Below are 21,587 nucleotides of genomic sequence, written 5' to 3'. Positions count from 1 at the left end.
AAGGATGTGGAAGCATTGGAGAGAGTGCAAAGGAGATGTACCAGGATGCTGCCTGGTTTGGAGGGTAGATCTTATGAGGAAAGGTTGAGGGAGCTGGAGCTTTTCTCTTTGGAGTGGAGGAGGATGACAGGCGACTTAATAGAGGTTTATAAAATGATGAGGGGCATAGATAGAGTAGACGTGCAGAGACTATTTCCTTGGGTGGTTGTCGCTGTTACTAGGGGGCAAAACTGTAAAGTTCATGGTGGGAGATATAGAAGGGATGTCCGAGGTAGATTCTTCACTCAGAGAGTGGTTGGGGTGTGGAATACACTGCCTGCTGTGATAGTGGAGTCGGACACTTTAGGAACTTTCAAGCGCTTATTGGATAGGCACTTGGAGCACACCAGAATTATGGGGAGTGGGATAGCTTCGTCTTGGGTTTGGACATAGCTCGGCACAACATTGAGGGCCAAAGGGCCTGTACTGTGCTGTACTGTTCTATGTTCTGCCTCCTGCTACTAGATTAATTTTGGATCCAAATTGCCCTTGACCCCATGAACACTTACCTTCTTGACCAGTCTCCCATGTGGGACCTTGTCAAAAGCCTTACTGACGTCCATTGTAGACTACATCACCTGTACTGCCCTCAGCTATACAGCTAGTCACCTTCTTGAAAAATTCAATCAAATTTGTTAGACCTATGACTCAGTTGATTGTCTAGTGTGGAAGAGCAATCAACAAATAGAGCATTGAATTACCAAGATAAAATTATGAAGTTCAATCTTAGAAAGTCAATATCAAATTGCACAATGTTTTAGTCAAGTCACACATTGAGTATCACATCTATTTCCAAATGCTCAGAATGAATGAAAGCATTCAGATACTGCAGGCATTGCAGAGAAGAGCTAAGTGATTGATCTCTAGAGTCATTATTTATTTATGAGGAAGAGCTTCTGAGTTTTTTTAGTGCTGGAAGGATGCATCTGAGAGATGACCTCATAGAAGTCTAAAAGAATGTTAAGGGAACGAAAGAAGTAATTCCAAAATTTGATTTGAAATTATATTGTGGGAGAAGGAAAAGGGAGGCTTTCTGGATGAATTAATTATCTTATAACTTTGTGAACATAGAACTGTTCAGCTGTATTGATTTTTTTCATGTCAAAAATTGACCTAGCAACTTTTTGGCATTTTAAAGGCTGAAAGTATTGTGTGTTGGAGGTAGACTAACTTGAGTGAATATGTACATCAGAAAAGCTTTGGCATACCTGGCAAAAAACTATTCTCCTGGGTATAACGAAGGAAATGGTGGGATTTGTGCAGCCCGAAAGACAGAAAGGATGAATATCCGATGAGAACTTTCCCCTCGATTAAAGCCAATAGGGAGGGGAAGAGTAAAGATTGTGTGGATTGTTAGAAAGGTTGAAAGACCGAAATTCAAAGAAATCTGCAAGTGGATAAAGCGGTGAAATGGCATGTGTGATGAATTAGAAATGGATAATTAGAAAGGCAATAAACAGAAACCTTTCCAAACAGTTTGATCAATTACACAAAAGTTTAAACCTCATCTGCATTGCATTCAGTCAGCTTCTGGCAAGAATAAAACAGAAGCAAAAAAATTTGATGCAAAAATTGCAGGCCATGAATATTGTGAATATCTTCACAAGGAAGATGGTGAATTGGAATTTAAAGGCCAAATTGAAATTGAGCCTTCTCCACTAGAACGGAGTACAGCAAGCCACACATCAAACATGCCAGAAGGGCAGGGGCCTGGACAATAAGCCGATTTACTTAAGATGGGAGAAAAATTGGGAATGGATAGAATGTATTGAACATATGTTGTACCGCGGGAGACCAGCAATTGGCCAGAGGATTGGACTAATTCTGCCTAAAGATGACCTAAATAATGAAGTTCATCTTGACTAGGTTGATACCTTTCGTTATCTTGCGACACTAATCATTTAAATACAGAAACTATCAAAGAAATTCAGGCTGGACTTAACAAGGGTCATGGCACTTACTTAAACGAGTATGGAGGAACCACAGCACCTCGATTTCAATGAAAATTCACCTGCTGAAAGCCCTTGCGTGGCCAGTGATGACATATGGCTCTAAAAGCTGGACATCATTTAGAAGAATGATGAGGGTCGAATAAGAGCATTTGAAATGAAAAGATTCAGATGGATATTATGTATGTCGTGAATGGCCAAGCTGACAAACAAGAAAGCTGGTGTTAAGATGAGCTTGTTAGAGACAGTGACATCGAGGAAATTCACGGGGGCGAATTTTCCAAAAAAAAATTAAATCCCCAAAGAGTGGGAAAACGTGAGATTTTCCTGCCTGTTCTTTGGGCGAACTTAGTCAGTAGAATTTCTGGCACCCTGTGCTCTGTCCTCTTTCAGAGTTTGCCAGGGGATTCACGCTGGTAAGTGGGGTGGGGCCTAATCCTGCCTGAGAGGCCAACATTCACACACTAAATGGGCCACTGTGCATGCACCAATCTCCCAGTAGAGAGATTGGCACACGCACAGTGGCCCCTCCCAGCGCCAGCCTCATGATCTCCTGCCTCCTGATGGCTTCCCCAAACCTCCACAATTGCCAGCCTCCCAACATGCCCTCCGATCGTTGGCCCTGACTGGGAGGGCAACAGGAGCAGGTTGTGACTTTCCCAGACCAATTTTTATGGCATAATCAGTCTCGCGCCAGCAAACAGTATGAGGCTGATTAAAATACGGAAATTAATATTTACATCTTACTTGCGAGCCTGGTACTACTCAAGCAGCTCAGCGGGCTGGGAAAATTGAGCCCCACCACGTTTTGAACACATGGGGTGGGATTTTACAAACTCGCTCATCCCAAAAGTGTAAAATCTCATCTGAGGTCGACAGGCATTTCCATTACCAGCCCCTTGCCTGCTCCAATCCGTGGTGGTGGAGCAGTAAAATTCTGGCCAAGAGGAGAGTGTTTGGAAAAAGAGGTTTGGAAAGTAAACAAGGAAAACCCAAAGTGGCATGGATGGCCCCTCTTTGGGACAGGCAGTGAGTGCAGCAGAGATTAGGAATCAGTGAAGAGAGGTTGTTTATAATGTGGCCAATCATCAGAACAAGGACCAATGAAAGAAAAGATTATTTTGAAAAGGGAAAAAAAGACTAGAATTGGAAGAACTAATCCAAGGTATAAAACAAGTCAAGTGAAAAGAATACAAGTAGGAGAATAAAGAAGAAAGGAAACAAATATATTTCATTCTATAAGTTATATATTTGTTTTGTGTCTTCAAGCCAATATTATAAGAAAATAACATTTGCTTATCTTCTAACTGCAGTTTTAATACTTAGTTTGACTTCAAGTGCCAAAGACTAGACACCCGATTAATGTTAATTTTGACTGTCCTTCATAAATCAAGCATATAGTGCATTGTAATCAAAGGTGCTGTTGAAAAACAATCATTACTTATTGATCAGTTGTATTGCATGTGATAGAGGCTCTAGTTGTCTGAATTACAGCAGATTCTTGAGTTCCACTAGGGCTTCTCAACTCTTGACATCATAACAGCCTTAGTCCAAACATGGACAGAAAAGCTGAACTCATAGAGATAAGTTGAGAGTGACTGCCCTTGATAGGCAGCATTTGACCAAGTGTGGCATTAGGGAACCCGAGCAAAACTGGAATCAATGGGGATCAGGGCAGAAACTCTCAACTGGTTGCAGTCATACCTCACACAAAGGAAGATGATTGTGATTGTTGGAGGTCAATCATCTGACTTCCAGGATGTTACTGCAGGAGTTCCTCAGGGTAATGTCTTAGACCAACCATCTTCAGCTACTTCATCAATGATCTTCCTTCCAACATTCGGTGATGATTGCACAATGTTCAGCATCATTCATGACTCCTAGATACAGAAGCAATCCATGCTTATATGGAGCAAGACCTGGACAACATTAACATTTGGGTAACTGGCAAGTAGCAATGCACACACAAGTGCCAGGCAATAACCATCTCCAACAAGAGAGAATATAACCCTCTTTCTTGACATTCAGTGGCATTACAATCTCTGAATCCTCAACTATCAACCAGGGGTTATCATTAAACAAAATAAGAACTGAACCATCTACATAAATAAAAAGCAGGTCAGAGGCTGGGAATTCTGCAGAGTGTAACTCACTTCATGATTCCCCAAAGCCTGTCTACCATCTACAAGGCATAAGTCAGGAATGTGATGCAATACTCCCCATTTGGCTGGATAAGTGCAACACCAACAATACTCAAGAAACTCGGCATCGTCTCTGACAAATCAGCTAGCTTCGCTGGCGCCCCATCCCTGCCTTCAACATCCACTCCTATCACCAATGTTCAGTAGCCATTTATAAGAATTGTTGCAACAACTTACCAAAGCTCCTTTAACAACACCTACCAAGCCCACCCCTCTACCACCTAGAAACACCAGGGCAGCAGATGCATGGGAAAACCATCAGCTGCAAGTTCCACTGCAAACCACACACCATCCTGACTTGAAACTATATCATTATTCCTTCACCGTCGCTGGTCCAAGTCCTGGAAATCCCCTTCTAACAGTACTGTGGATTTACCTACATCACATGGACTGCAGCGATTTAAGAAGGCAACTCACCTCCACTTCCTCGAGGGCATTTAGGGATGGCAATAAATGCAAGCCTAGCCAGTGATGCCCACATCCTGTGAAAGAATAAAAGAAATGAAATTCATCTGTAGACAAGAGATATTATATTGTATTAGTTCCCTTGATAATAAAAAAAAGTTATATTATATTAGTAGTAAGGACCATCTAAGGACCATGTAGGTGAAAAATGGAAATTATTCATTATGGTGGTAGCTGATCAGTAGAGAATAATTGCTATCAGCAACCAGAAATTACCTTTGGGTTGTTCCTGTTCTATCGGTGTGCCTTTGTCTTGTTGGTTTACCACTTTGCATGTGTTTACGGCACTGGAACTGACCAGCTTACAGCCTAGAAACCAGGATCAGAGAACAAATTTGTGTGTTTATAAAGTTATAGGGTGAGATTTCAACTCGCTCAAAACCTATTCATTCGTACAGATTTAAAATCAGTTCCATAGATTTGGAAACATACAATGTAAAGTGCATTTTCATGTTAAGAACATTGTTTGGTTTACCTTCTATTAAGATAACTGTGGTTCTAACACCAAAACCATATTATGATAGTTAATAGCCTTTACGTAAACATGTAGGTTGTTCAGTCTCAGGCAGCATCTGGAGAATTCTTGATTAATCTGAAATTGCTGATGACACATCATAAGTTTGCTCTTCCAGTTACGTATTTCTTGAATTTTGATGGTGAGATAATATCTAGCAATCTCAGACAGCTGTGTGCTGCATGTGCTACATATGAACTTATGAATTAGGAGCAGTGTTAGGCCATTCGGCCCCTCAAAGCTGTTCTGTAATTTAATAAAATCATGACTAATCTGATTGTGGCCTCAACTTTACTTTCTGGTCTGACCCTTTACCCTTTTAATCTCCTGTTAATCGTAATCTGTCCAACTCAGCTTTAAAAATATTCAAAAATGTCTTCACTTATCTGGGGAAGAGAATTCCACAGACTGACAAAACTCTGATGGAAAAATGTACTCTTCATCTCAGGTTTAAAAGGACACCGTTTATTTTTAAACTGTGTCCTCTAGCTTTAGTCTCCCCCACAAGAGAAAACATTCTTCTGGTACCCACAATGTCAAGACCCTTCAGGATCTTCTATGTTTCAATAAGATCACTTCTCATGTTCCTCAACTCCAATGGGTATAGGCCCAACCAGTTCATCCTTTCTTCATGATAATATGCCCTTCATCCCAAGAATCAGTCCAATGAATGTTCTCTGAACTGTTTTTAATGCACTGATATCATTCTTCAAATAAGGACAGCAAAATTGTACACATTATTCCAGATAATACTTTTCATTCTTCCTGCCGAAGTGGTGAAATTCACATTTTCCCACTGAAACTCCTTCTGCCAAATCACAAGCAGAAAACAATAAGTTGATGCTAGAAGGGTTTCTATTACGACCTGCATCAATATTTTTAAACTCTTCATATATTTCATGAAGAAATCTGAGTAGCAGCTACTGACAGTGAATTGCAGACTTGAATCTGCAGAATTGAATTCAATTAATGAAAGCCTTTTCATATGAATTCTGGTTAGCTGTTATCATTCTCCATTAACTGTTTCTCTTTCTTTATAGGTTCAGAGCAGATAGAACAGAGACTATTCGATGCATAAAGTCCTGCCGCCCAGCTGATACAAGCTGCATATTGGACCCTGTTAATACAGTGTCCTACACTGTAATTTCTCTGCCGACCTTCAGAGAATTCATTGAACCAATTGGTGAGAGCATTTAATGTTAATAGTTACCTTTGAATAGATCAAGCCCTGTTTTTAAGGCAGCTAAAGTATGAGGAACATGAAATTAATTGTGTGGTATTATGAAATGTTGCTGAGGTGTGATGCTCCACTGGTCACTTCCTATTTAAGTCCGACAGTGATAAAGGACACATGTCTGTGTATGCACTGGAAGGTTGTGAATCGACACAATCCCAATGTCATACAATCCACTCTACTGTAGGATACCAAATTTGAAGCATCCAGGTCTAGGAAATGCATTTATACATTACTCTGCAAACAAGTACTGAGCCGCAAGACAGGCTCCGTTCCTTAAAGGATCACATTGTAGTTGAGATAACTTTAAATAACTTCTGCTATTGAAAAGTGTTTGGAAGTACTCTGAAATGTTTTTGGAGGTGATATTGTGCGTTCCTGTATTTGGCAGGGAATATTGCTGCATCCTCAGGAAGGGCAAAATGTTAGGTGACCTGTGCACGTAAAGGTACAGGTATGGGAACGGCAGTGGCAGTACCTCAATGCGTGCAGCATTTCAGGGAGGTGCATTAGAGCTGTGGAGAGAGCAAGCTCTAAACAATGTTCTCTGCCTACTTAGAACCAGATTTGCTGCTTGACAAAAACAAGAAGCTTTCTGGCTGGCCTGTAATGCACTCAGTGGGTGGAATTTTGCAAGAAAAATTCCAAGTGTCCAGCTAATGTGAAAATGGGAGAGTTGCAGATCTGTTTCTTGGGCGAGTTTTTACTCCCAATCATGTGCACATAGTGCATGAAAAAATGGGCTAGATGGTTTTTGGCAATGAGAGACAGTGGGCGGGGCTTAACTCACCAGCCAGCAGCAGAGGGAGCTATCGCACATGTGCGACCTCCGTGTCTGCACATGCGTGATTCCACAGAAGAGGACTAACAGAGAGAGTTGTCAGGCCTCTGCTGTTGCAGCCGGCCTGAACCAACGCCCTCAGCAATCGCAGGCACCTGGGCTGATTGCAAGCCCCACTCCCCCCATTGCTGCTGCATGCAGCAGCAGGGCCCCCCTTCCTCCCCACACAAATCATAGCAGCTAAGTGCACAGTGCCTCCCCCCCAACCGAGGTGCCCTGGCCAAACACCACCTCCTCCAGGCTCCCATTGGTTCCGTATATCCGTAGGCCCAGCCCCTGCCCAGTGGGCATTGTCAAGGTGCCAGGCTGGCAGTGCCAAAGGACACTGCCCTGGCCCTCCCCGGGGGGGGGGGCCTTAATGGCTTTGAGTTCAACCGGTCAGGCCAACACACAAATCCCCGTGCATGGGTAGGCGGTGTTTTCCTCGCTGGAGAAAAGCTCTCCCAGTGAGGCTATAAAGACAAGTGAGCCCAGACGATTGTGTGCCAGGCTCACTAAACGCATGCAAATGAATGTTTAAATATGTTTGAATAAATTATTCAGTCTCTTGCCAGAAATAGGCACAAGGCTGACTACACCAGAAATCCAGTGCTGGTAAGATCGTGAGAGCTGAGAAATTGGGTACAATCCTGATTCCTCAGCTCTCCTGCAATTTTACCAGCTTGCTCCATCCATTGATGGGTGGGGCATGCCAATAAAATTGCAGCCAGCACCTCCGTTTGCATGCCTGTCAATTGTTATGATGTAACCAATGATAGCATTGGAATCTGTTTTAATGTGTAACTAATGGCAAAGTAAGTCCAGCTTCAGGCAGCATGGGCGCCGTTCTGCAGTGGAGCCCCAATCTCACAGTGCATTCGGAGACACCCCTCCCCCTCTTCATTGGCAACATGTTCCCTCACCAGACATGGATCACCTGCATCTTGGTTATCAGGGCCCTCCTGATGGATCCCCCTGCCTGACCTCCGATATGTTCCTCCATCATAACCTGTGACATGCTCCATCCCTGCATGATTGCCCCTGCGTAGCCTTCATTCAAGCTCCACCACCTTGACGCTGCCCCTGGCACACTGCCAGTGCCCACCTGGCATTGCCAGGGTATCCGGTAGGCATTGCTTAGCCATACCCCTGACCACCCAGGTGCTTCAATGGCCTCTGGCCCCTGCCATGGCTGTTGCTCCAGGTTTCCACAAGTGGAGACCAGTAGTGAATCTCGCTGTTTTCACATTGTGCTCGAAGGCTGGATGATTTTATGTGCTGGGAGTCGAATGTGCTATGCAGCTATGCATATTAAATGCTATTTTAAATACGCCAATTGGCCTCACACCCTCTCTGGCCACAATCTGGTTCACACCATTGGAAAGCGACTGAGATGACTGAAAACTATTTGGCGCTGGGTGTGAAGCCAATTTTTAGGCCTGGACCCCATTCTCTGGGATCGGTGTGATTGTGCCAGGCATGATGAGGTAGGATAATCACAATCCTTGTCTCAATTTGCTTACATTGGAATGAAGTCTGTTGGTGATACAGTATAATTTCAGGTATTTGATATTATGACTTCAAACTTTATACACTTTCAGGCTTTGCCTGTCTTTATTTCATTCATGTTGATGAGGCGACATGGCAACAGGATATAGGGAGAAAGCATGTGACTGTGTCTCACGAAACTAACCCTGATATTTGCAGGGGAGAGTAATTGATCTGATCTTCTCGTTTTGCAGAGATCATATTCCTTCGAGCATCACCTCCAAATTTTCCCACTGTCCATCCAGAGATTGTGTTCCGCATCACTGAAGGAAACATACGAAACTCCTTCGATATTATCAAACGAAATGAAAATGGCATTACAGTCGGTAAGCAATGTTGCAATTTTTTTCCTTTTAGTTTGCAATGTAATCAGCAAGAGTAATGTTGCAATCAGAGACAAAAGGAGCAATCTTAACGCAAGGCAGCTGGCAAGAATGTTGTGTGCAGTCCTACACCCCCTCTCCAACATCTTAACTAAGCCTTTTTCCACATTTTCTGATATTATAGCCTGACTTGAGTGGAAACCTTATTAATATATGCTAATCAGAATCCTATAACATCCAGAGCACCAAATGACATTTTAATGGTGTGCTGAGCCAGGTGCCCATGGAGAATGCACTGCCTAGTAAAGCACGATGGAAAAGAATAGGAGGTCTTCTTATTTTTTTAGGAGTCTAAAAAAGTTCTTCATGAGATCAGGGGGAACTGGACTGTTCTTCCAGGCCTTGCAGGACATCTGTACTGCTATTGCTCTGGATTGCAGCTGCTTCTCGCTTACAAAATTGACCAGATTTCCCCTTTAGTTTGTTGCTGATAGTTCATGCCCACAAGCCCCACAACTTTGACCTGTCAGATGTGGTCAGCTGCCTCCTTCTATCTCTGTTGGGAATTAAGGCAGATGGCTGTGAGAAAGGGAATGAGATGCTTCCTTTAATGTCGACAGAGGCTTTCCTTGAAGGCTCCAGGGTGGCCAAGGATATTGGCTTCCCACCTGCAAACTAAATTCTACTTTCTGCAGCAATAAGATGACACTCAAGATGCATTGTCAATTCAGCCTGATTCACTGTGGCCACGGAGGGTGTTTTGGAAAAAGTGATTTACTGTCAGCAGCTCATGAGCAATTAGTAATTTGTTCATTAAGTTGCAGATCTCCTAAATTTAAATTGTTTTCTGTATAAATAATTATTTATTTCAAGCTACATATTTGAATATTTACCCTAGCATTCAAATAGTTGTGCAGGTGAAGCTCCTAAATCAAATCCTTTGACACTGTTGTTCTTACTGCTGCCAAAAGATCTGCAGTAATAAAGGTAGCATTGCTAAACAATGGTGAGATCAAACATGTGAATGGATGTGATTTCCCAGTTTGGGCAACATGCCTGATGTAAATTATAATGTATATTGTGATCACTGTAAGCAAGCTGGGTGAATTGTAATTAGAATATTGTCTGCAGTTTAAATTGAACATCATTCCCTGGAATTTCCTACATGAATTTGTTTGATCTCTTATGGTAACTTGACAGAAGGTAGGTGAAAGTCCTGGTGAAATGATTAAAATGTTCCTTTACGATGTTTCTGTGATAGTCCGACAATCTTCTTCCAGTTACAGAAGGCAATTAAGAGAACCACATCAAAAGTATCATCTCACAAACAGTTAATTAACTTTGCAGTGAGCATTGTAAATAAAGTTAGTGGTGCTAGAAATAGAACTTGATATGTCATCGAAACAGAATAGTCTGTGTGACACAGAACATCGCATACATAATAAATAGTAAGTACATAATAATAGTAAGTAAATAGAACACACGCATTCTAAATAGAGTATATTGCGTGGTCAAAGTAGAAAATTAATATTATAAAAAGGAGATTGTATACATTGTCGAAGAATGTGTGAGAGGAATGTGTTTCTGTGGGGTTTCTCCTGCTGTGGGGTTTCTTTTGTTATTTAGAGAGAAAAGAACTGATTTGGGGCAGTAGCATGGCTTTGTGACTGGAAAATCATGACTCATGAATTTAATTGAATTTTTATGAAAATCCAGGCCCAGAAGCCCCGAAAAATTTGCAACAACAATGCCTAATGTTTTGCATGGGACAATATAGTGTTTCATTGAATCTTTTACTTTGGTTTGTTGGTGGAAAGGTAGGTGTTTGTACAGTGGTCAGTGCAGTTGTGCAAATGAAGGGACTGGGATGGGACAACAAACAGGGATTCTCTCTTTTGCTCAGAATAAGAAAGATCATGGGCTAGATTCTCCGACCTCGTAATAGCTGGTGGCACAGTGGTTAGCATTGCTGCCTCACAGTGCCAGGGACCCAGGTTCAATTTCTGGCTTGGATCACTGTCTGTGCGGAGTCTGTGTGTTCTCCCCATGTCTCCTTGGGTTTTCTCTGGGTGCTCCAGTTTCCTCCGCAGTCTGGAAGACGTATTGGTTAGGTGAATTGGCCATGCTAAATTCTCCCTCAGTGTATCTGAACAGATGCTAGCATTTGAGTGGAGGGGATTTTCACAGTAGCTTCATTGCAGTGTTAATATAAGCCTACTTGTGACACTAGAGTCATAGAGGTTTACAGCATGGAAACAGGCGTTTGGCCCAACCTATCCATGCCAACTTTTTTTTAACTTGTCAAGTAAAGTCTACTTAACATCTTACCCATGTAACTGTATAAATGCTTCCTAAAAGACAAAATTGTACCCGCCCCTACTACTACCCCGGCAACTTGTTCCAGACACTGACCATCCTCTGTGTGAAAAAAACTGCCCCCTCGACCCTTTTGTATCTCTCCCCTCTCACCTTAAACTGATGCCCTCTAGTTTTAGACTCCCCTACTTTTGGGAGAAGATATTGACTATTTACCTTATCTATACCCTTCATTATTTTATAGACCTCTGTAAGATCAGCCCTAAGCGTCTTATGCTCCAGGGGAAAAAAAATCCCAGTCTATCCAGCCTCTCCTTATAACTCGAACCATCAAGTCCTGGTTGCATCCTGGTAAACTTTCTCTGCACTCTTTCGAGTTTAATAACATTCTTTCTATAATACAGTGACCAGAATTGTACACAGTATTCCAAGCATGGCCTTACTGTTGAAGGCTGAATTGTAGTCAATAAATAGAAGAATGACATAGGTGTCTTTGTTATCTAGGTGTTCCAGGGTTGAGTGCAGGACCCAGGGAGGTGGCATCTCTGTGGACCAGTTGTGGCAATTGGCAAACTGTAGTGCATCCAGGAGGCTGGAATTAATTCGAGGCACAACTAGCTTTTTGAAGCACTTCATAATGATGGATGTCAGAGCCACCAGCCAATAGTCATTTACGCAGCTACTTGGTTTTTCTTAGGTACTGGGATGGCCGTCGTCTTGAAGTAGATAGGGATCTCAGATTGTTGGAAAGAGAGGTTGAAGATATCTGTGAATACTCACGCCAGCTGATACGCACAGGATCTGAGTGTACGTCCAGGTACCCCATCTGGACCAGTTGCTTTCCATTGGTTGACCTTTGAGAAAGCTGCTCTGACATCTGCAATGGTGACCTAGATGCAGGTTCATCCAGGGCTTCCAGGGTGGAGGGCATGCTCTCATTGATCTCTTGCTCAAAACAGGCATAGAATGAATTGAGCTCATCAGGGAGGGATGCATTGGAGCTGGCGATTTTTACATGCCTTCATCTTGTAGCTTGTTATGTCTTGCAGGCCTTGCCATAGTCGGTGGGGATGGGTATGGCTAGCTTGGGACTCTAGCTTGGTCTGTTTTTTGAGCATCTTTGATGGATCTCCTTAGATTGTATCTGGATTTCTTATTGAACGTCTCAAACCTGGACTTCAGCAAACATTGGATATCTCTGTTCATCCACGGTTTCCAGTTGGGGAACACACGGATTTGTTTCTTTGGCACACAGTCTTCTACATACTTACTAATGAAGTCAGTTACTGTTGTGGCGTACTTGTTCAGGCTGATCGCAGAGTTTTTAAATACTGACCAGTCCACTGACAAGCAGCCCCTTGGCAATCATTCAATCCCTCAGACCGACATTGCACAACTTTCTTTGAAGGATTCTCCCGCTTCAGTTTTTGCTTGTAAGCCAGGACCTTCTATATGTTAAAATCCATCTGCCACTTTACCGCACACTCAATTAACCCATTGATATCATTTTGTAGATTATAGCACATGGCAAGTAGAATGCGCTGTATGTGGGAAAAAGAAAATAGTGTGTCTTTGTAAATGGAATGTTGACTGTAGTATAAACAGAAGATTGTGTGTGTCATAAATAGACTGTTATGTATATTGTAAATAAATCATTAAGGGTATTCTTAACAGAGTATCATATGTTTGGTAAATATAGGTTTTCATTAGATTGTAAATAGAATACTCTGTGTATTGTGAATACAATGTTGTATGCAATGTAAATAGAATATGATGTGCACTGTGAGTAGAATATCGAGTTTACTATAAATAGAACATTATGGGGGCAATTCTCCCAGCTGCTCTAGCAATACAATGGGCCAGGAGACATCAGCGGAGGCTGTTTAGCGAGCTTCCCTCTGGGTGCCACAGCCTCCGTGTGTCTCTGGGGCTAGGATTTCTAGTGTCATCAGCTCCGTGCAGGAAATCAGTGTGGAGCTGATTTAAATATTTAAATAATGATTTAAATCCTATCAGCGGGCCTGAGACTGAAGTTTTCAGGCCCGGTAGCAACCCCCCCCAAAAGGAGTAGTTCACTCCAGCAGCGTTTACAACAGCTCCCTATTAGTAGTGGCCCAACCCCTCTGGAGTGAAAGGAGGCCATGGACGCCCCACCAGGAGGTCGGGGGTAAAGTGTGTGCCTCCTGGGCAGTGCCAGGCTGGTCTATTGGCACTGCCCAAGGGGCAAGCTAGCACTGCCCAAGGGGCAAGCTGGCACTACCCCAGGGGCACTTGGCACTGCTCACAGTCACAAGGGATGAATCCAGAGGTGGTGGGGCCTATTGAGGGGAAGGGCCTATAGGGAGAGGTTGGTGGAGATCGGACGGGGGGGGGGGGGCGGGCGGAGAACATTGGGAGACATGCAGGAGACCAGTGATCAGGTGGTGGGGGTCGTACAGCCAGATCTGCCAGGTCATGGGGCTGGCCAACAATCAAGCTGGCCAGAGATCGGGAGGTCAGCAATGGGGGGCTGCTGCACATGTGAGGATTTCCGCATCGACAAATTGGCGCATATGCAATGGCTCGCTCAGTGCTATGCTGTCAGCCACTCCAGTGGGAAAATGCCTCATCCCCAGATTTTCAGCCTGAATCTCCCTGAGACGCTCTGCACAGAGTGTGAAAGATTCATTTTGAAAATCTGCTGAAAAAAACCAGCAGGAGTTACTCCTGTTTTTACGCAAATGTAGCATCTAGAATTTTCTGTGCAGCGAACATTGTGTTCACTGCCAATAGAATGTAGTATATCCTTTAATCAAGAATAGAACATTGTATGCCCCCTATAGAAAGTACCTAAATATGTATATGTACAGAAAATAGAATATGGTACACACAATACACAATGTAATGTGTGCTGTAAATAAAACAGGGATTCAATCAATATTCACAGAAAAATTCTATTTTGGGAATGCGTGATCAATTTAAATACACACACAATTTTTTAGTGAAGGATTTTCCGCTATCACCATCGGCACTCATTGGGTAGCAACCCATTGATCACAGAGTAGCAGGAAAATAGTTTGAGCCCCCACAATCAGGTGGATGTGTTGGTTACTCCTTAACCCCTCTGTTCTAGAACTGGTATTGTGTAAATAAAATACTTGTACTGTAAATAGAATATTGTAAATCTTCTAAACTGAATGTTGTGTGTATTGTAACTAGAATGTGGAAGTGAATCATGTATCTGCATAAAATGGCAAGGCATGTTCACTGTAAATTGGAAGTACCCCGTATTGAAAATTGGAAGTTTGGTGTATTGGAAGAACATTTGTTTCATGCTATGACAACGATGTTTTATGCTGCAAATGAAACATAAAATATTGAAATATTTAATGTGTGTCCATTAAACAGTATTTTTATTATAAACAGAATATTGCGCCTGTTGGAAATAACATTTTGCGAGCCCTATAAATATTATGGTGTGCAAAATAAATAGAACTTTACATGGTCTGTTAATAATGTCAAGTATGTTTCCAGCACAAGACCACATACATCTTAAATTGAGGATTTAGCAGAGGGTAACAGGTGTAAGTAAAATGTTGTCTATGCATAAATGAAAATAACGTGTGATATAAGTAGGAAGTTGATGTGCTGCAAAGAAAATAAAGGACTGGATTTTAAAGTGTGCAGAGGGGTCAGGTCAACAAAAGTGAACACAAATAATGCGGGTGCTCTTACCCATCTCAGTGTTCTACTGGGATTGAGAGCCAGTCAGCTGATTAGCTATATACTGGTAGGGCTGGTGGTCAGTTGGCACCTGATCACTGAGACTTGCAACAAACTGGTGGCCTAGGATGGGATGTCCTTCAGCAGTGTGTTGGGGCTGTGAACCAGAAGGAGGTTCCAACACAACTTCTAAATGGATGCCCACAATGGGGAAGACAGCCTCTGGGCAACATTTGGAATTTGGCTGCTCGTCATTACTGAGGAAAGGCTGCACGTTTGCAAAGAGGTGAGGAGATTGAAGCTGTAAGGCAAAATATCTGGCATTATCTTGCAGACTCCTTTGGCAGCTACCACTCCCTAATGGGGAGGAAATGATAACTGCTCCACCAGGGTATCCACTCCTCAACTGGATCAGAGTTACAGACTCCCATAGCATCAGCTGCCAGGAGAAATGGTGAAGGCCAAAGTCTGGATAAACTCATAGTTTGATTATGACTCCTAGCGTCTACTTTTCCAGGCTGTGACTGAATGATGGGATACTCCAGTATGTGAAGAGAAGACATCCTATAATAACCAAGCAAGCCTGGATGGAGGCGGCAGAGATCAGTAGCCATGGAGTTGTCTGGAAGATGTGCCTGTAGTGTCACAAGAGGCTGAACAACCTTATTTGTTCTGCAAGGATGAATGACAAACCTAATTCTTAATTAGGAAGATGTGGTGGTGATGTTCACGGGAAGTGGGAAATCGAGCAGTGAATGTGCATTTGTTAAAATGCAAGGAACCTCAGCACTCTGCATGTCTTTTGGGGCTGGGACAGAAAGGAAGGATCACATGTGAGGAGCATTACCATACAGTGAAGTTAGTGACTTAAGCAACAGGCTTATCCTGAGGGCATGGCCTCACCAGAGATGAAATTCATCATTCCTCCATTGTCTTCGCTGAAGAAGGGCCAAAATGCCTGTGAGTGGAAGTGGCCCGGTGATAGTGTGCTCAACCATAATTTAACACATCAATAAGAACAACATTCTGCAGCTGGCCAGTCAGCAAGGTTGCAGTTTCATTGGCCTCATGAAGGGGGGCATGAGAATCCAGGGCACAATTGTAGTAGCAGGGAATGGCTGGGAGGGTATCACTCTCTGTTATGGGTTAATGACATCCATGCAATGCGGCAATCTCTTCATTAACTTAATCTGAACTATGGAGTGTTGCTCATCTTAATGTTTCCTCCAACAGATCGGTCATTGGTCCCAGATGCCACTATGTCTGAAGGACCAGCATTGGCTTTTAAAAAGAGGGAATCTCAGAGGGTGTATTGCCCAATCTTGCACTGCATCATCCACCTCCACAGATACTTGCATTTCAGTGGGTTTATACATGTTAGCTGAGTGGGAGACACAAATTGTTTTCAGCACCAAAGGTGTGCTGGACCAGCTTTTGGAGGCTGCGAAAATCCAGATCTCTGATACCTGAAGGAGTGTGGAGTGCAGCACAATGATGAGTCACAGGCAGATGATGAACCTCTTGTTATATATTTAAATGGTTCACTGATTGCTTGATTTGAAACAAAATACGTCAAGGAGTTAGCCATCCAAAGTTGGTGTCTGTTGTGGAGAATCTGAGTTATCATTCCTCTTAGTCTGGATGGAACAGTTCATGAACAACTGTGTGAAGGATATCCTGGTATACCCTGGATGAAGGATTTAGCATAGTTATTTTTGATGACTGGGCCTGGATGCTCAGATTCGATGTGCTAAGTGGGACAGTGTCGATCCTGTGCACAAATAAGAAATACATTACCAGTGTTTCCTTTACACCCTAAAATGGCCTAAAATGCCATGGCAATAACCACATGTAGATTTTGCTTGCCTATTTGACGGTTATATGCTCTTAGTCATAATTGATGCACATTCAAAGTGGCCAGAAGCTGGTATCACGAAATCCATTACAACTGAATAAACCATTGAAATACTTGATGAAACTTTTGCAAGATTTCATAAATTGGAACAGATTGTTAGTGACAATAGTTTATTTCACAAGAAATTGAGGATTATCTCAAATTAAATAGTATTCAGCATATAAAGTCCACACTTTATCACCCATCAACAAATGGATTAACTGAAAAATTTGTACAGTCCTAGAAACATTCTTTAAAAGCTTCAAGAGAGCAAGGTTCGTTATCATATCATGTGAATAGCTTTTTGGCATCTTACAGAAACAGTACTCATGCAACTATCCAAAGTTCACTTTCATTAGTGCTCTCAAAGAGAAAGTTGAAACTGTTTGATTTGTTATTACTTCCAGAAATTTCAGAGATAGTAGAGCATTAACAACAATCTTAATTTGCTAGAAGAGAAGTAAGGGCAAAACAATGGTCATTTCAACAAGTGTTGAGTGTTAGCGCATAATTATGCCACGAGCAAGAAATGGGTACCAGCCGCTGTTTTATGAAAACAGGTCCAATTTTTTACACTGTTCAAACCAAAGCTGAAGTAGTTTGGTAGTGCCATGCTGCCTTATTATTGTCATTTCAAAATGATTCCTCAGAATCATCTCTAGGAGTACCAAGATTTTGAATCCCTAGTGTTGTGAATACTACTGCAGAAGACTTAGTTGAATCTGAGTTGCCTGATGATTATGTTTGTGCTACTGTACCATGTGAGAATGATGCAGAATTAGTTCTAAGACATCAAATGTCTACTAAGTTTCTAATCATACTTCTAGGGTCACAGACAGCCAAAGTTGAGAATGTCGTATACAATCAGAGGAATAGGCATTCTCCTGATCAATTTTCTTATTGACTTTGTAGAATAACTAATGGTTCATTGTACTGTATTTAGAGTATTATTGGTCTGATATAACATTGCAATAATTTGTTGTCATGACCACAGAAGAGGGAGGGACGTTAAATATTTAAGTGATTGCATGGTTGCTTTAAGAGCAGATCACATGACTTGCTCACAAGCTCATTGGGCTATTCTGTCATTTTCTGTTTTGTGCAATGAACATCTCTTTGAAATAACCCATTGTGTGTTATCTTGAATCCATGTGTGCAAACATTTAAAACCTACAACCCTTAACATAGTTAGGACATTAGGCTTTGGACTTGTCCGTAAGGCAGCTGATGCTGGATGTCAAGTGGGCAGTGCATGAAGGTCTGATGGAAATTCTAAACAATTGCACACTTTGGCAAAGACAAGCAGAGGAATCCATCCAGGCTATGAGCGCTGTGACCCTTCTATCGACTGAATGTGTGTCTTCCTTCTCTGAGCAAAGAGGAAAGGCAGATCCAGCACACCAGCCTGTGACTGCCAGAGATGAAAGTAGACCTGCAATTCTTCACCTTGTCACTGAACTCGAGCAGGCAGTGTTAAGACAAAATGGGAAACAAAGCACCTGCATTCTCCGCCAAGTCCTCTTGTCTCTCAGGTAAAGAGGCTGTGCCAATGGGACTTTAGGATGGTAGCTGAGCAACTGCTTTCTGAGCTGGGGGCTCCTCTCAAAATGCTCCTGATCATTACAGCTGTTCCTCCACTCTTCTACCAGTGGCACCAACGCCTCAGGATGCTGCGGCAACAGGGGAAGCTCCTGCCACTGTGCAGGATTTCCACAGAATGCCTGAGAGCTCATAATCAGAGGATACCTACCAGGGTCACCTCTGACAAAGGGACATCAAGGTCAGCAGCCTTTCTGTAGCACAGCTGACAACCAAGTGTTCAGTACAAGCAGTAGAATCTCATTTTACATACATAGATGATCTGTTCAATGTTGGTCCTAGCTTTCACGTCATTTCTCAGTCTCTGTTCATGCATTCCTTACTGGGTTAAGAGCAATCGTGGGGCAGCACTGTAGCACAATGGTTAGCACTGCTGCTTCACAGCTTCAGGGACCTGAGTTCGATTCCCGGGTTGGCTCACTGTCTGTGTGGAGTTTTGTACATTCTCTTTGTGTCTGCATGGGTTTCCTCCAGATGCTCTGGTTTCCTCTCACAATCCAAAGATGTGTGGGTTACGTTGATTGGCCATGCTAAAGTTGCCCCTTAGTGTCCTGAGATGCGTAGGTTGGAAGGATTAATTGGTAAATATGTAGGGATATGGTGATCAGTGCAGGCTCGATGGGCCCAATGGTCGCTTTCTGCACTGTAGGGTTTCTATGACTCGATTCACCTTTCAGTGGATATCCCTGATCCAAGTATCCAGGTGTCCAATATGTCATGCTGAGAATGCACAAAGAAAAAAATCTTAAATATGTGGTAGTCTTCCATATTCTCTTGTTTATAAATTATTTTTTAAAAAAATGACAATCCCTAGGCTGATAAAATGATTACAGCTGGTGGTTCTGGAAGATTCTAAGCCATACCAATGAATAAAGTCTAACTCATCATCCTCCTGGAATGTGACACCCACTTTGTATTGTATGAATGTTCCAGTCAAGCCAATATGAAAGACTAGTAAATGAGGCACCTACCCCATTCAGCAGAGTTACTACTACTCACTTCCACATTGTGCCACAGTTCCCTGCCAAACGCACTGGGTTTTAACGAAGGTCCTTAAAGTACATCGTAAGCTGAATGGCCTGACTCAAAACCACCCTGTCTCATAATCGAAACATGAGCTGTTTTAAATTACTTTAATTCAACTTTTGGATTCTGTTTTCAATTGCGGTTAAACTTCAGAGGAGAAAACCAGACTCCAAGCTAGCAATCTGCCTCTGACCTCCATCTCTCTCAAATCAGGGACCTCTAAAAGGAATCCTGTATTTTGCCTTCAGAGTGAACTAATTCTCAGAATTCAAAAATTCTTAACTTCAGCTGCCTTAACCGATTTCCTGAGCAAAGACCAGGAACTCAGCCAGACAAAGCCGCCTGAAAATCCTTTATTGGACCTTCACTTACTGGACTCTGCCTACATTAATTAATTCCAATATCTTCTTGATTTTTTTTAAGTAACTCACAACTTGTAACTTCTTTCCCTTTCTTTCTCTATAGTTTTACGTTGAATACTTGTAATTGTGAATGTGATCAGTCCTTCAGGTTTTGAATGTGTTAATCAATCCTAGTTTAGTTTTACCACAAAGAATTTGCAGTGGAGTTATTTTTAACATTGGACCTCATAAATCGAGTTTGCGAAACATGCCATGGCTGATGTCAACAAGGGTAAGGATACGAAGGAAAACAAATTAAATTAGAAATTAAAAATATCACTGTCACGGGCAGAAACGAGGAATAGTAATAATCATTCAATCCACTTTGCTTTCTTGTCTGTTCTAAATTTAAAACAATGCACGGAGGTTAACTGACAAATAATATCAACAGGTGTATTCTCCATGATAATGCCTCTAATAATCAGAGTCCACTTGTCAACTAATCAGAACTCTCTTCTCATACTGTATAATTGTGAGCTGTTTTCACTTAATATTGTATTCATGCAAATTGTTCTGATGAGTACAAGATGAAAAGGTTTGACAAAATGCCTCTTTTTTACCATCACTCAGCCTCTGTACCAACGAACAACTATTATAAGATTCATAATAGAGTCGCAAATTATGCTGAATATAGAAAGCATAGAGGAAAAAATTGAGGGACGAAAAGAGTGCCTGTGAAGAGGTTAGCAGCAAATATAAAAGAGAATCCAAAAAGTCTTCCAGAAACATATCAGTAAAAAGAAGGTGGGCTGTTTAGGAACCAAAGAATTTTTTTTATGGCATCAGAGGGCATAATGGAGGGACCAAATTATTACTTTGCACGTGTCTTCACTAAAGCAGAGGATGCTGAAAATGTAGCCAGAAAGAGTAGTAATATTGAATAGGATAAAAATAGATAAATAGAATGTATTTAAAAGGTTGGCAGTTCTCAATATAGAAATGTCACGTGGTTCTGATGACATGAATCTGTGGTTATTGAGGGAAATTTGAATCATTGAATCATATAGCACAGGAGGCCATTCATTCCATTGTGTATGCACCTGGTCTTTAATAGAGCAAGTCAGTTAGTGCCAACACTTACTGCAAACCCACCGCACACCCTGCCCCCACCTCCCATTCCCCATTCCCCATATCCTACAGATTTTTTATTTTTTGTGTAGTTAGAATCATAAAATTCTGACAGAGCAGCAGGAGGCCATTCAGCCCATAAGCCTGCACTAACAACAATCCCACCGAGGCCCTATCCCGGTAACCCCATGTATTTACCCTGCAAATCCCGCGACACTAAGGGGCAATAAATGGCCTCACCAGTGACTTCTATGTCTAGTGAACTAAATTACAAAGCTGCCCCTATTATAAATGGAACACACAACATATTGCAAATGGAGCACATACTATCAGGAACTCACCCTTATCACAGAGTTGTGCAAGTTACTAACCTTATGCCTAACTTGCTTTTAAGCATCATTGTTTGAAACCTGTAACAAAGATCAGCAAATGTGCTTTGATTGGATTGGTGTTGTTAGAAATAGATTCTGGAACAAGAGAAATGAACA

The 21,587-nt window shown here is 42.1% G+C and overlaps 1 protein-coding gene across 1 annotated transcript in view; it reads left to right on the top strand.

The window, feature by feature from the left end:
• fbln1 (fibulin 1) overlaps positions 1 to 21,587 on the top strand; it is a 204,092-nt gene that overhangs the window by 147,623 nt on the left and 34,882 nt on the right. The window contains exons 15-16 of the mRNA XM_080190885.1: positions 6,209 to 6,351; positions 8,965 to 9,096. Of these exons, the coding sequence (XP_080047011.1) occupies positions 6,209 to 6,351; positions 8,965 to 9,096 (275 nt within the window). The remainder of the gene's footprint in view (positions 1 to 6,208; positions 6,352 to 8,964; positions 9,097 to 21,587) is intronic.

Source organism: Carcharhinus amblyrhynchos, chromosome 6 (genome assembly GCF_965287045.1).
Source record: "Carcharhinus amblyrhynchos chromosome 6, sCarAmb.v2.hapA, whole genome shotgun sequence".
In the NCBI taxonomy this organism is placed as follows: Eukaryota; Metazoa; Chordata; class Chondrichthyes; order Carcharhiniformes; family Carcharhinidae; genus Carcharhinus; species Carcharhinus amblyrhynchos.
Note: the sequence above shows the minus strand (reverse complement) of the source record. Positions and strands in the feature narration are given on the sequence as shown.